At 35.1% G+C, this 13,354-nt stretch overlaps 1 protein-coding gene across 2 annotated transcripts in view; it reads left to right on the top strand.

Annotated features, from left to right (window-relative positions):
- Positions 1–2,471: 2,471 nt before the first annotated feature.
- The window catches only part of LOC102806135 (neo-calmodulin-like), a 40,316-nt gene continuing 29,433 nt past the window's right edge, over positions 2,472–13,354 (top strand). For both annotated transcript variants that reach the window (XM_078010962.2, XM_078010963.2), the window contains exon 1: positions 2,472–2,693. In XM_078010962.2, the coding sequence (XP_077867088.2) occupies positions 2,541–2,693 (153 nt within the window). In that variant the 5' untranslated portion in view covers positions 2,472–2,540. The remainder of the gene's footprint in view (positions 2,694–13,354) is intronic.

The raw sequence follows: 13,354 nt of genomic DNA on the forward strand, positions 1-13,354 counted from the left end.
ATGTAATAGCGACGCTCTCTACAACTACATACTGTAATGTAATAGCGACGCTCTCTACAGCTACATATTGTAATGCAATAGCGACGCTCTCTACAGCTACATATTGTAATGTAAAGCGACGCTCTCTACAACTACATATTGTAATAGCGATGCTCTCTACAGCTACATATTGTAATGTAATAGCGACGCTCTCTACAACTACATATTGTAATGTAATAGAGACGCTCTCTACAGCTACATATTGTAATGTAATAGCGACGCTCTCTACAACTACAGATTGTAATGTAATAGAGACGCTCTCTACAGCTACATATTGTGATGTAATAGCGACGCTCTCTATAGCTACATATTGTAATGTAATAGCGACGCTCTCTACAACTACAGATTGTAATGTAATAGAGACGCTCTCTACAGCTACATATTGTAATGTAATAGCGACGCTCTCTACAACTACAGATTGTAATGTAATAGAGACGCTCTCTACAGCTACATATTGTGATGTAATAGCAACGCTCTCTATAGCTACATATTGTAATGTAATAGCGACGCTCTCTACAACTACAGATTGTAATGTAATAGAGACGCTCTCTACAGCTACATATTGTGATGTAATAGCGACGCTCTCTACAACTACATATTGTAATGTAAAGCGACGCTCTCTACAACTACATATTGTAATATCGACGCTCTCTACAGCTACATATTGTAATGTAATAGCGACGCTCTCTACAACTACAGATTGCGATGTAATAGCGACGCAATACAATACTCTCTATTGATACACATTGTAGTTTAATAGCGATATTCCCTATAGATTCACATTGTAGTTTAATAGCGATACTCTCTATTGATTCACATTGTAGTTTAATAGCGATACTCTCTATTGATTCACATAGTAATTTAATAGCGATACTCTCTATTGATTCACATTGTAGTTTAATAGCGATACTCTCTATTGATTCACATAGTAGTTTAATAGCGATACTCTATATTGATTCACATTGTAGTTTAATAGCGATACTCTCTATTGATTCACATTGTAGTTTAATAGCGATACTCTCTATTGATTCACATTGTAGTTTAATAGCGACATTCTCTATTGATTAAGGGACGACGTCAAAAGATCGATGTCGGATAAAAAACTTAATTCCTTTAGTTTTTTTCTAAACCCCTCTACCTCCCACTGAAACTTAATTGATAAATATTGGTCATGGCGTCAGACTACATTCACCATTAAATACAAATTGATAATCGGACAGTAGTATTGAATAGCAGTTGGTTGTCGGGTGGGTGTAAAAAGATTTTACAAATGCACCTCATTTGACGCGCAGATTTACACTTGAACCAAACCATTTTTCTGCAATTTTCCTTTTCGGTTATTTCTGTCCATGATCTGATAGAAAAAATAAACGAACTACAAATACTCCAAGATTTTTTTGACTTCATTAAAAAATAAAATCATTTTTGTAGGATGGAAACTTTTTGAGGTCAAAACCCCCCACCCCCAAACTAAAGGAAATAAGTTTTTTATCCGACATCGATCTTTTGACGTCGTCCCTTACATTGTAGTTTAATAGCGATACTCTCTATAATAATGTGTAATAGTGTTGGCCCTACATGTACTTCCTCCCTCCCGTTGTGGTGTAAGATCAACGGGCTCTATAACTTCGCGTTGTAGCTTAATATTAATAAAATGTACACCTCCGCATTGTAGTGTAATATCTAAGCTACCCACGTCTTAGTATAATAGTGATGGGCTCTACTCTTCTACATTGCAGTGTAATATAGATAGACTCGCCTAGAAACGGACTTCACTTTCTCACGTTTTTGTTTGGTAGCGACGGATTCTACACTCTGATAATGCAGTGAAATATCAATGGCCTCTACACCATGAGTTTGGATAAAATGTGTCCAGGATAATTTATTTTTCATAATTCCTGGCCTTAAATGCTGTTTTAGGTCTAAATATTAAGCCAATATTGCCAAAATTAACCACATATTAATAAACTGTCATATCCAATTTGTGAATATATAAAACATGCTACAATGTTATCGTCATTGTCTATTCTTTGAGATGCATCTCAATTATCATTCAGACAGCCATCAGTTCGCCACACACCTGCTGTTAACACGTTAAATTGCAAACTACTGGCATAAAATAAACAACACTCCACCGTATGCTGCATGCGATGACCCGTCTTATCTGGTTATATCGGATTATTTTGCACGGCTGTCAATTGTTACGGCATATCTGATTGGTTAATCACATTGTAACTCACAATTATTTACCAGTGTTAGTTAATTTTACTTTCTATTTTACAAGAACATGTCGACTACTCTTGTTGCCCATATTGAATAAATTCGGTCACTTTGACAGACTGGTGAAGCGAGAAATGCAGACAAACATGTGACAACCATTATTATGCATGTAGATACGTGTTGATTATACGACCCGCGTTTCTGTTAGGTTCATTGCATACGCTGTTCGTGTTGAAGACTAGAGGTGCGCAAACAGTGACCCAAACACCAACGCTCTCAACATGATCGAGTCTGGAGACAATATTGGTTTCAAACTGTTCTCACGAATAACAAGTTTTAAGCGTTTCTCGAAAACAAGACAAAAGCACGCACAGCGAGGCAATAACAACGCCTTGTGGAACCAAGTGTTAGAACACGATGATATGATACAGCAGGTGAGATCAATATCCATGCACATTATAACAAATTTAACAACTGTACGTCTCTATGTTATATGTAATGCCATCATGTTGCGTTTTGTTTTATTCTGTGTTTTGTTGCGTTGTTTATGTTGCGTAATTGTATGTTATGCTTGGCTGATGAGGCGTTTCAACGTTGATGTTCACGTTAGAAAAAAACGATGTGGTCATTAGTCTAATTGGAAAACACATTGTAATAAATTACTGCGAAACACACTGTACTCTAATTAGAAATATAATAAATTAGACAATTGTTTGTTTTGTGATTACATGTTAGATTCTAAGGTAAAATAATTGTCATCGTGGCTCACTTTTACGTGCTTTATAAAGACTTTCGTTACAAACTGTATCAAACATAATAATGTATTTACTTTCACGTAAAGCAAGTTACTAAATATTTGAAAACTACAATCTATGAACATAAAGGAGATTCTAAACTGCCTCTTACATACAGATATATATTGTTTTACATTGGCGTGTCACTAAAGTTTTTATGCAAATGAAATAAAATATTCTAAACAAAACACGTTTCTGCAAGTAATCAGTTTGGTTATACTAAGTTCGACGGCTTGAATAATGTTCTGTGTATTATAAGAATAAGACACAGTAATATTTATTCTTAAGGAACAACATCAGTTCTTGCAATAGAATATTTCATGTACTTTCATGGTGCCAGTTTGCATATCATGTATGCCTTCAATTATCAGTTGGTATCCATCTACAATACAATCATAAGCAGGATAATAAAACACGTATTTCTATTTTAGTGACATAAACTACCATGGTATATTTCATGTCACCTACATGCATACTATTCGCACGCCGTGTGACCCTCACGTGACACTGAATAGTTAGGGTTCACCAAGAACGTTAAATATTTAGCCCGGCAGTTGACCTGTCAATAACGACCGTAATTTTGACACTAATCAGTCGTACCTTGGTATGAACGCCACCCAATATTCAAAAAAATATAATTGTCTTTGATATTATATGGATGAAGCAAATCAAATAAAAATATAGGGCCACCGTAGAGAGTAAAATGATGTACAATATCAAATAAAAAGAGACAGCTTTGATGTTCCTACGGCATCGTTTATCGTTGTTTCCTTTGGTACGAACATATCTCAATATCTCAACATTGTGTTTGATGACACGAGGCGAAAGCATGATATGTTCTGTTTACAGGGTCATGTATTAAATTAGAATAGTTCTTAATATAACTTTAATGACAGACGTGTCTTCTTTATATGTGATTTATGGAAAGTGTTTTTATTCTTCAAAAACATACTAACAAAGATCAAAATAAGATTGCACACAATTGACTATTTTGATATTAATTATTGTCACTGATATGTGCGCTAAAATCTGCCACATGCCCAAAACAAAAAAATAGTATCTACCATAAAATAAGCCCTACTTGCTCTACTTCGACCTTGCGACAGTTTTAAATCTGATGTAACGTAGAAGGTGGTGTAGCTAGACGTTGTGCTGGGAGGGATGGTCATCTGCTAGGCACGTAAGGACAGACACTCGCATATTTCTATATTTGCTTTATAGTTATTTACGTTCATATGTTATTTTATAGTGTGGCCGATATAAAACCATACAACTTGCAAAGAAATATAACCACAATATAATCATAAATTCACTTTTGCACTAATTATTATTCCTTGTTGAAAATATGCCCATGAGTAGCCATGCGTAGTATACATCAATATTATCGACATTTTAAAGAGCGTGTTTGTATATATCATCTCGTATCATTTCGCATGTGCTTAATGACTTATTATTGCGACCGACCGAAAAATATGAACTATCGGGTCGCGGTTTTTTTTGTCTTTTTTAATAGGCCCAAATATTAAAAACTCGCCATTTTAAGCAGTAAAAAAGTGTTTCCTCTAAAAATTAACGATCCCGGAACGTTGTTTGATTCCCAGGGTCCCAGGGGATGAGTGGCGACTTTTAACTTCGGTTGATCTGTATTTATCTGAATAAAAAGAAAAAAATTCCGACCGACCGACCCAATTTTTCAATTTTCCGACTTGAGGGCAACATAAGTTTTTTTTTGTTTTTTTACCTAATATTGCCCCAAACTCCATGCTTTCAGGAAAACTGGATATACAAATAATCGAACCATTAAATTCCTATCTGAGCATGCATTGTCGATTTTTTTTTCTAACAAATAATGTGCAATATATGCCCGTTTCAATACTTGGGGCACGTGCCGCTATACATAATTTACATAAAGCCGCTTTATACAATTCATTTTCTGTACAGTTTATAACTTCTCAGTGATTAGTGTTGGCTTTAAAGCGCCGTGGTCGTCGCGCAGCGCGTCTTCGAATTACACGTAAATAAACAATGTATGTTACACGCGTTGTATACGTCGCTATGAGTCCCATATTGAACAGGACGCGGCACGACGACTGCCGCCTTTCAACACATTCTAAAAACTTATTAATTGCAATAATCACTCAATTCCTTTCACCAGTGTTAAAAATAAATGTCACGACACCTTACTTTAAATAATGTTATGAATCTGTTTTCATTTCCAATTTCTTGGTTAAGCCACACATTCCCAGAACCGAAAAAAACAAACAAAGACATTTAAGATCATATGCCCATATATATTGTTTTTATAATCGGCCGCCCGTTTGACAGCAAATTATGGTTGTATAGTCCCCGAGTTGAAACACACAGCAATCCTCACAGACAACGCACAATGTCGATAGTTCACGAATGTTTTAAATTGATACAATAATTCTTTTACATCTGAATATTTGCATGATTTAATGATGTTTTAAATAATTTTCAGTTACTCACATCTGAGTAATATTTAATGACACGATACGTTGTACGATATCAGAATTTCGATTTAATCGGCTATAAAAAATCGCGGAAGATGACGGTGGAAGAGGCGAGTGGCCTCTTAACTGAATCACCGCACTCGACCGCATGGGGGCGTTCAACATAATCAGTGATGACAATGGAGAGGAGAAGTTGGTTGTAAGTATGTAAAATATTGTTATTAGGTGTAAAAACTCACTGTGTCATAAATTAATTAACAGAAAATACTTGACACAAAATATTCGTGAGTATACACTGTTGATGTATAAGAACAGACTTATACCTTGTTAATTACACACTATTTAAATAGTGTTTGAAGGATAAACAAAAGACAGAGACGGAGGCTAGATTGTGTGGGTGGGATTGAGTAAATTGCTTACCGACTGAGTAATATTTAAATATTACGCGACAATAGTGTCAGATATAATCACACATGGAAAAACGGGGGAATGTAATCAAAACAGGTTTTATTAATCATGAAAAATACTTATACTGACTAAAAAACAAAACACAGAGGTCTCTTCGAAATTCAGGACAGCATAAAAACCTAAACATGCACACTACACTACACTACACTACACTACACTACACTACACTACACTACACTACACTACACTACACTACACTACACTACATTGGTGAAAATACACAAAGCTATAATAATAATAATAGTAATAACGGTGACTAAATATTTGCTCACGTCACTGTTAAGAGGATACATGGGGTTGAACAGAGATTGGACGTATGGTTTGTCGTCTGTGGTGATATTCCTGTTTTATGTCGAATTTAACTTTTCGTCGCGTCGATCAACGTGGCGATCTAATCTACGCTTGCGAATCGTTAGTAAACTCACAGCTGTAAGTGGGACGCCCTCTACTACTTGTGACATTTGGTGTTTTGATATATAAGCGACTCAGTACAATATTCACTCAAATACAATACCGAGGTGCGATTGAAGATTAGAAAATCCGAAAAAATAAGTATGTTAAATTATAGAAAAATTACCAGTTTGTATACCATTGCCAACCCGCTCCATGTTAAGTAATTTAGAACTGCTTATATAGAGTTAGGAATACACATATGTAATTGTTTAAAACATCTTTGAAAAATGTAACTTACTATTGTACTGTTTGTCTGTGAATATTGATGAAAATAACAAAAACGCAGAGAAAATGTGTGTTCTATAAATAATTTATAATGGTCGTGATATCAAATATTTTGTACCAATGTGTGAAAGCAATTTTACTATATTAAATGTGGATGAGTGTCAAGTCGTGTCATACTACGCTATTTTGTCTTGTATGGCAGTCCCCTTTTTACTGAACACGTAATACATGTCTGTAATGACAATACTCAACCAGGAATTGGTTTAAAAATATGTTTATCTACTGAATATGTAACATACATTTCAAAAATGTAACATACATTTAAAAAAAAAATACCTTCGAATTTTCATGTTACACTTCATGTCAACCATGCTAACAAATTAACCTAATGCACGGTTACCAGATTATTATTCTTAATATATGTAATAAAATATAATTTCGTGTAATGTATAATTATTCAACAGCTAATGCTTTTCTCGACCTTTAAGGAATATTACCATACAAAGAGTAGTGCACACAATGTAGACTCTCTGGGCTCCTGGAACTCTCAAATCCTCTTGTTTCTTGTCCAGAAACAGATTCTTAGTCTGATTTTGACCCAATCTTCCTATCGAGCGCATTTATTGAATTGTATCTTTATTCCAGACGTGTTTCAATTTTGTTCATTCCATTTTACTGGCTCGGCACGCTTAGGGTTGTAGTATTTTCGTGACTATTACGTGACTGAAATGTACCTTAGTAACGGATAAATCAAGTGTATTCTCGATTGTGCGATTATTGCTGTCATGACATATTAATCAACAATTACAAATTAAGCAAATACAACACACCACGCTCATATTTATACCACAAGATTGTTTCACAACTCAAACCAATGTAGGGTGGTTTTTTAAAATCAAATGGCTTCATTTGGCTGCCGTCGTTACATGACAGACGACAAGAAATTTTAGAGCAAATTCAACAAAACTCATCCCACCACTGGTATTTTAGGGATATTACGTAATATATGGCCAACTTAATGGAATATGAGATTGATGAAACTTTATAGTTCAGTTTATACGTTTAATGTAGGCTGCAACTCTTCTCAAATTCTAGAAGATAATATTTGGTAATCGTAGTCCTAAATAACTATTTAAAATAGCTAAACAAAAAATAACTTTGTTTGTTTGTTTTTTAGCTAAATTTCTTCTCAAATTCTAGCGGACTGTCTGAAAATAAAAATGAGTGCAGCAACAAGTATCGCGCATGCGTGGTACTGTCAACTTACTGTTATGACTGAACTATAACCTTACACATATATTAATGCAGGGTGCGGTTCACTTTTAACAATAGACTTCTTTCATAACAATACTTTAATAAGAACACTTAACATTATTATCACAGCGGTAAAACAATAGCATTAAAGAAACTAGACGTTGTACGTAGATTTTCATGCAAACACTGACTATGAGGACGATGTGATATTACCACCTACTGTTACGGTTTATAATTCAACAGCATTGGGAGAATAAATGTTGAACGTTGGACTGCATCACTAAAGATTTGTCACAGTGTATTGTGTTCGTTTCCTCTCACCGAAATCGAGCAGCCTTATATTAGAACACCAACAATAGCAGTGACTTTACTAGCACTATTTGTAATTCCAATGGTATATGCTTAGACTACCAAACTCTGAACACATTAAGTATGTGACACAAAGGTCATGCATGTCATAAAGATGTTTACTCATAAGCAATTTCACCGCCATGACGTCCTTAATTTCAGTATACGTTCATGAAATATGAACTGGACTAGTTGTCCGACGGAGTTGTTCATTAATAAAAGATACGAATTCATTATTGGGTCACAAGAGACTGCATGGACCGTGACTGTTAAAAGTAAATGATCAGCACAGATAGCTTGCATTGAAATATAAATTCCCATTACGTGTATAAGATGGAGTCTGTGCTGTTTGCACTGACATTGCCGTGTTGACTTTTAACTAATGTCCAATTGACCGTTATTAGCACACTAACATGGGGACAGGACGTGCCGCACAATATAAATTATAACTGCCACTTACCAGTGACGTCATTCAAAGTATTAATGTTAATGTTAATAAACATTGACACTTTTCGATCAATATGATCAATACTGATACAGAATTATTATCCATATATTATTTACACGAGTAAATATATGTAACTGCAGCTCACACCGTAACGACAATAACCGACATATCGTCACCGTATGCTAATCACTCTAAGTCTATTGAACTCATGTTGGTACACACGCATAGAAAATAGTCAAAACCATTCATCGTAGCAAACGCGTCCGAGTCTGTTCATGACCCAAACCTCGGCAAATTGACTGGAAGAAAAGCAGCCGCACCGAGCTAGCCATGAGAGTCGAAATATGGTAAGGGACGTTCGATGATATTTCAATCTTGATTTGACTGCAAGGCAACGTACATAATAGGGGCCCCAACTTGCCACATTTAGTATGTATGGTATGTTGCATATGTCTGTACATCGTTGAAATAAGTCTAATTAATAACAGTATTACCGCTAGTTCTTGAGAATACCGTAAGTTTTGCGGCTGTTCAGAACGACTTACGTTAGACTCGTCAAAAGTGAAAACCAAAATCAACAAAGTTTAAACCACTGCGTGAGTGAATCATAATTCTTTGTCCACTAAGCACTTATATTTTTCAAAAGACCGAGGTTGTTTTCGATAATGGTGTATACAATTAACGCACCGACGCCACTCAGGTTTTGTCAATACAACGTTTACAATCGGGCATTTATTTTCACATGGTCGGTGAATTCGTTCACAAATTGTGCATCCATTTGTATGTCCTTGGCCTCTTTTCTGTTTTATCATATATGTGTATTGGGATGATATATGGGATAGATTATTTTTTAAATAATTGTATCTAACGATACACACATGTGTGCATATGCGGATATTATTCAACGAAAGCATTACAAATATTGATGTAATATTAATATCGATTCGGTTCAGCGGGAGATGTAACTAAATATATGTTTAATATTGCCTAAAATAACGACAGAATTACGTAAAATTAATCAGGGAAACAAATCAATACAATATTTACCATAATCGATACAACAAGGATTGTAAAAGGGACAAGACTTGTAACAAGATGTTAAGTTATCAATAATTCTTGTCACGGATGCTGAGTCATTGACTAAGCGTTATCCATCCATCACTCCTTACATACATACACATATAGCAGCCTGCATACCAACACGCTACACTCACAAGCTTTTGTTCGTTACGTTTGTGTTGACTCCGACTGCAGTGTTTATAATATCAATAGACACGGTTCAGGTATTTACGTTGTAAATAATTTTACATTTATTGCAATGGGCTCACAGTCTGGTATGTTTAAATGGGACGTTCAATAAACAGATAACAGATGTTATTTATAGGTGTTCGAATTAATGATCTGCATTTTAATGCGTTATTCACTCAATGGGTTGATTATTCTCTAAAACGATGTACATATATATATACTAGACAACGAGAGTGACACATCACAGTATGTGTGTGGAAATATGACACCCCCATCTAGATATTGTATATTACATTCACATTAAATCAAGAAAATATATCGAGCAAGTTTACTGTCAACTACATTGATTCAACAATACACGAGATCAAAGAAGACAATGTTCTCACCTCACGCACTGTTCGCTGACATAACGAACTCGGCAAATAATTTAATTGATTGCCAGTCACTTTGGGTAGCTCCAATGTATAAACTATCGTTACGTGTTTGACAGTGCCAAACTTCCAGTTTCATGCCCAGGCTATAAAAAACATGCAATAGCAAAAATAATGCACGTTGAATAACCTTAAAACAAAATCAAATAATGAATGTTTTTTTTCCCTTTAATGGTCTGCAACAATTAATATTACCAAATAGTGACGTGTAATGAATATTATTTATATTCACATATGAAGTTATAAAAATAGCAACTAAGGAAGTGTTTTAGCAGGTGCTCTATATTTGTAAGAGCATTGCATTGAATTAGCTGAACGAATCAATTTAGCATAACAGAATAGGATGATTACAATACTTTTTACACCATTCATTTCGACGGTCTGGGGGTTCGAATATCGCAAACTAGAGATACATTTCAGTTGAATGTAATACTACAACGGATGGAAGAATAAAATAACATATAATATGAGGTTATTACGAGGATAGCTCAAAGTATTCACGAAGACAGTACAGCTAGAGAGTGTCGACCGACGCGCATCGGAGATCGATGCGCAGCGTACTGTCTTTGAGGTATTCTCGTAATAACCTTATTATTATACATCTTTTCCTTCCAATGATACACCATGGGATTGCCGAAATCCAAAATGTTTAGAACAGAATAACCGAGCTTCTTTGTGTTGAATGTGGTCAAACTCTGGTGGCAGCCATGTTTGTTTTTATCATTAGAGGACGCTTACGCGTGTAATCATTTCCTAATATGGTAGGATGAAAATACCCCGTAAAATTACGGCACGATGTAACTCATGGCGTTACGGTTACAGATGTATAATAATAACAACCGGTAGGTTGGCGATCTGCTCCGCCCAAAAAACAAGCAACATTTTTTCGGCTTTTGCCATGGTAGGAAATGAACGTGAAGCTAACGTCGGTTTATAACTAAAACCGGGACCTTAAACGAAGTTTGCAAAAACATTCAGTCTTTAGAAGTCACATTTTTCATTACTAGGACGTATTCTGCTGTTACATTTATTATTTCTAACCGTTTTTCGATAGTATTTTCTAGATTGAAGGCAACATTTACAGTTCATTCAAAGTTCAAAGTTGCGTTGGGATTACATTGATACAGTGTAACAACGTCGGCGCCAGTGATCTCTTACCTGTGCGCAACGTAGCTAAAATAAAAAGCATGATCATCTGAACACTGCTATTACAGAACTGGTAAAAGGTAGTACATTTGGGGCAAAATTATTCAAAAATAAGTGTTTGGCTCTTGCCATGGTAGCGGTGGGCCAGGAATTTTTTCCAATTAGTGATAGTACGATCTGCCTGTCAAGTAGGAACAAAATCAGCGAAGCCAAAAAAAATCACAGAGGAGTTAAAAGCCGTTGCTGGTGAAAAGTTACCTCTCGGTGATGAAAATAGACATAAAAAAACAGAAAATTGTGCCCACATTCAAGCTGAGTAGAATGAGCTACGTCCGTGCTTTTTAATCCTGGAATTGTAGGCGGAGATACATGGCCAACAAGATTTGCTAGGCGCAGTTCACAAAATATTTACTCATGTACATTTCCTGAACTCTGGAATACAAGCCTTTTTATTCCTATTTTCAAATCTAGCTCTAAATCAGACATTTCAAACTACAGAGGAATAGCAATTTCTAGCTGCCCATTTTTGACAGTGTTTAGGCATAATGGTCCATGCTTAAACTACTTCAGTGTGGTATTACTGGAACATAAATGTAAGACATTATTACAAATATGTATAGCAAAGTGAATTATAAAGTTAACAGTAAGCAGGGCTGCGTCTAGTGATTTACCTGAAATATTCAGTTCTGATAAATGTGACCCACCTACATTAGAGAACACCTATGTCAACAATTTGTGCTCTAGCTGATGATATTTCATATCATCGGAAACAAAACAGGGTTTACAAGCTAGTCTTGACAAAATCGCTTAATTTGTTAATTTTCAATAAATAAAGAGATGTTTAGACAGTGATATCTTCTTCTTCAAAGTAGTGAAATAAGTATGGCTAGATCTTACAATTATCTTGGATTGGAGATTAGTGCCAATGGTAAATTCATAAAGGGGCTCAAACAACCTAAAAAGAAAGCACTAAAAACTGCTTTCTTTGAAATAAAAAATGGCTTTAATCAAATTTCATTTTTTAACTCTTTCTCTCACTGTTTGCTAAACTTATCAAACCGACTTTAGCTTATGTCGACCTGGGATGGTAAAACAAAAATTAACTCCCCAATTGAAGATTTTCATGAGTTGTAAATTTCTGTTAGGCGTTTCTTAATATACACCTTTAATAAAAATGTATAATGTGCTTGGTAGACACCCCTCGATGTATTCATCAACATATATTATTAGTATAAAATTTTGTTAACCGAATCCATAACTATACAAAATTTCTTTTAAAGTAAGCTAAGTTAATTAACTAATTAACTAAACAATTAACAGCCAATGGTGTCTGAATGGTGTTTGACAAATAACATCAGCTTAGCCATCTAATTTACTTATCAGATAAAATGAATTCATCGCAAATTACAAACATCCACAAACACGACGGAAGGTCTTCAACTAATGGAAATACAACAAACTCGGAACATATGTAACCTTTAAACTAAATTTTCTCTAGGAAGCCAATCTTACAAAACTAGAAAACACATAGTTACGGGTTTGCCTCATCAAATTTCGAGCGTGATCCTATTCTTAAAATTCGGCAAACGAATTTCTTTGAGTGACAACATTTGTGACATGTGAAATTAAAACCAAGTGGAAGAAAACCAATTTCCTTATCAAATACAATAAATACCAGGATCTCATACATCCAAGATTTCAAAAGGAAATCACCAGAGGCACAGTTCACTGAATTCATTAGTAGCAGCTTGTATGCATCCATGTTGCATAATTTATCAAAACTGGATTGGAAATAAAGCATGGATTGTG

Source organism: Saccoglossus kowalevskii, chromosome 1, assembly GCF_978046115.1.
Source record: "Saccoglossus kowalevskii chromosome 1, keSacKowa6.1, whole genome shotgun sequence".
In the NCBI taxonomy this organism is placed as follows: domain Eukaryota; kingdom Metazoa; phylum Hemichordata; class Enteropneusta; family Harrimaniidae; genus Saccoglossus; species Saccoglossus kowalevskii.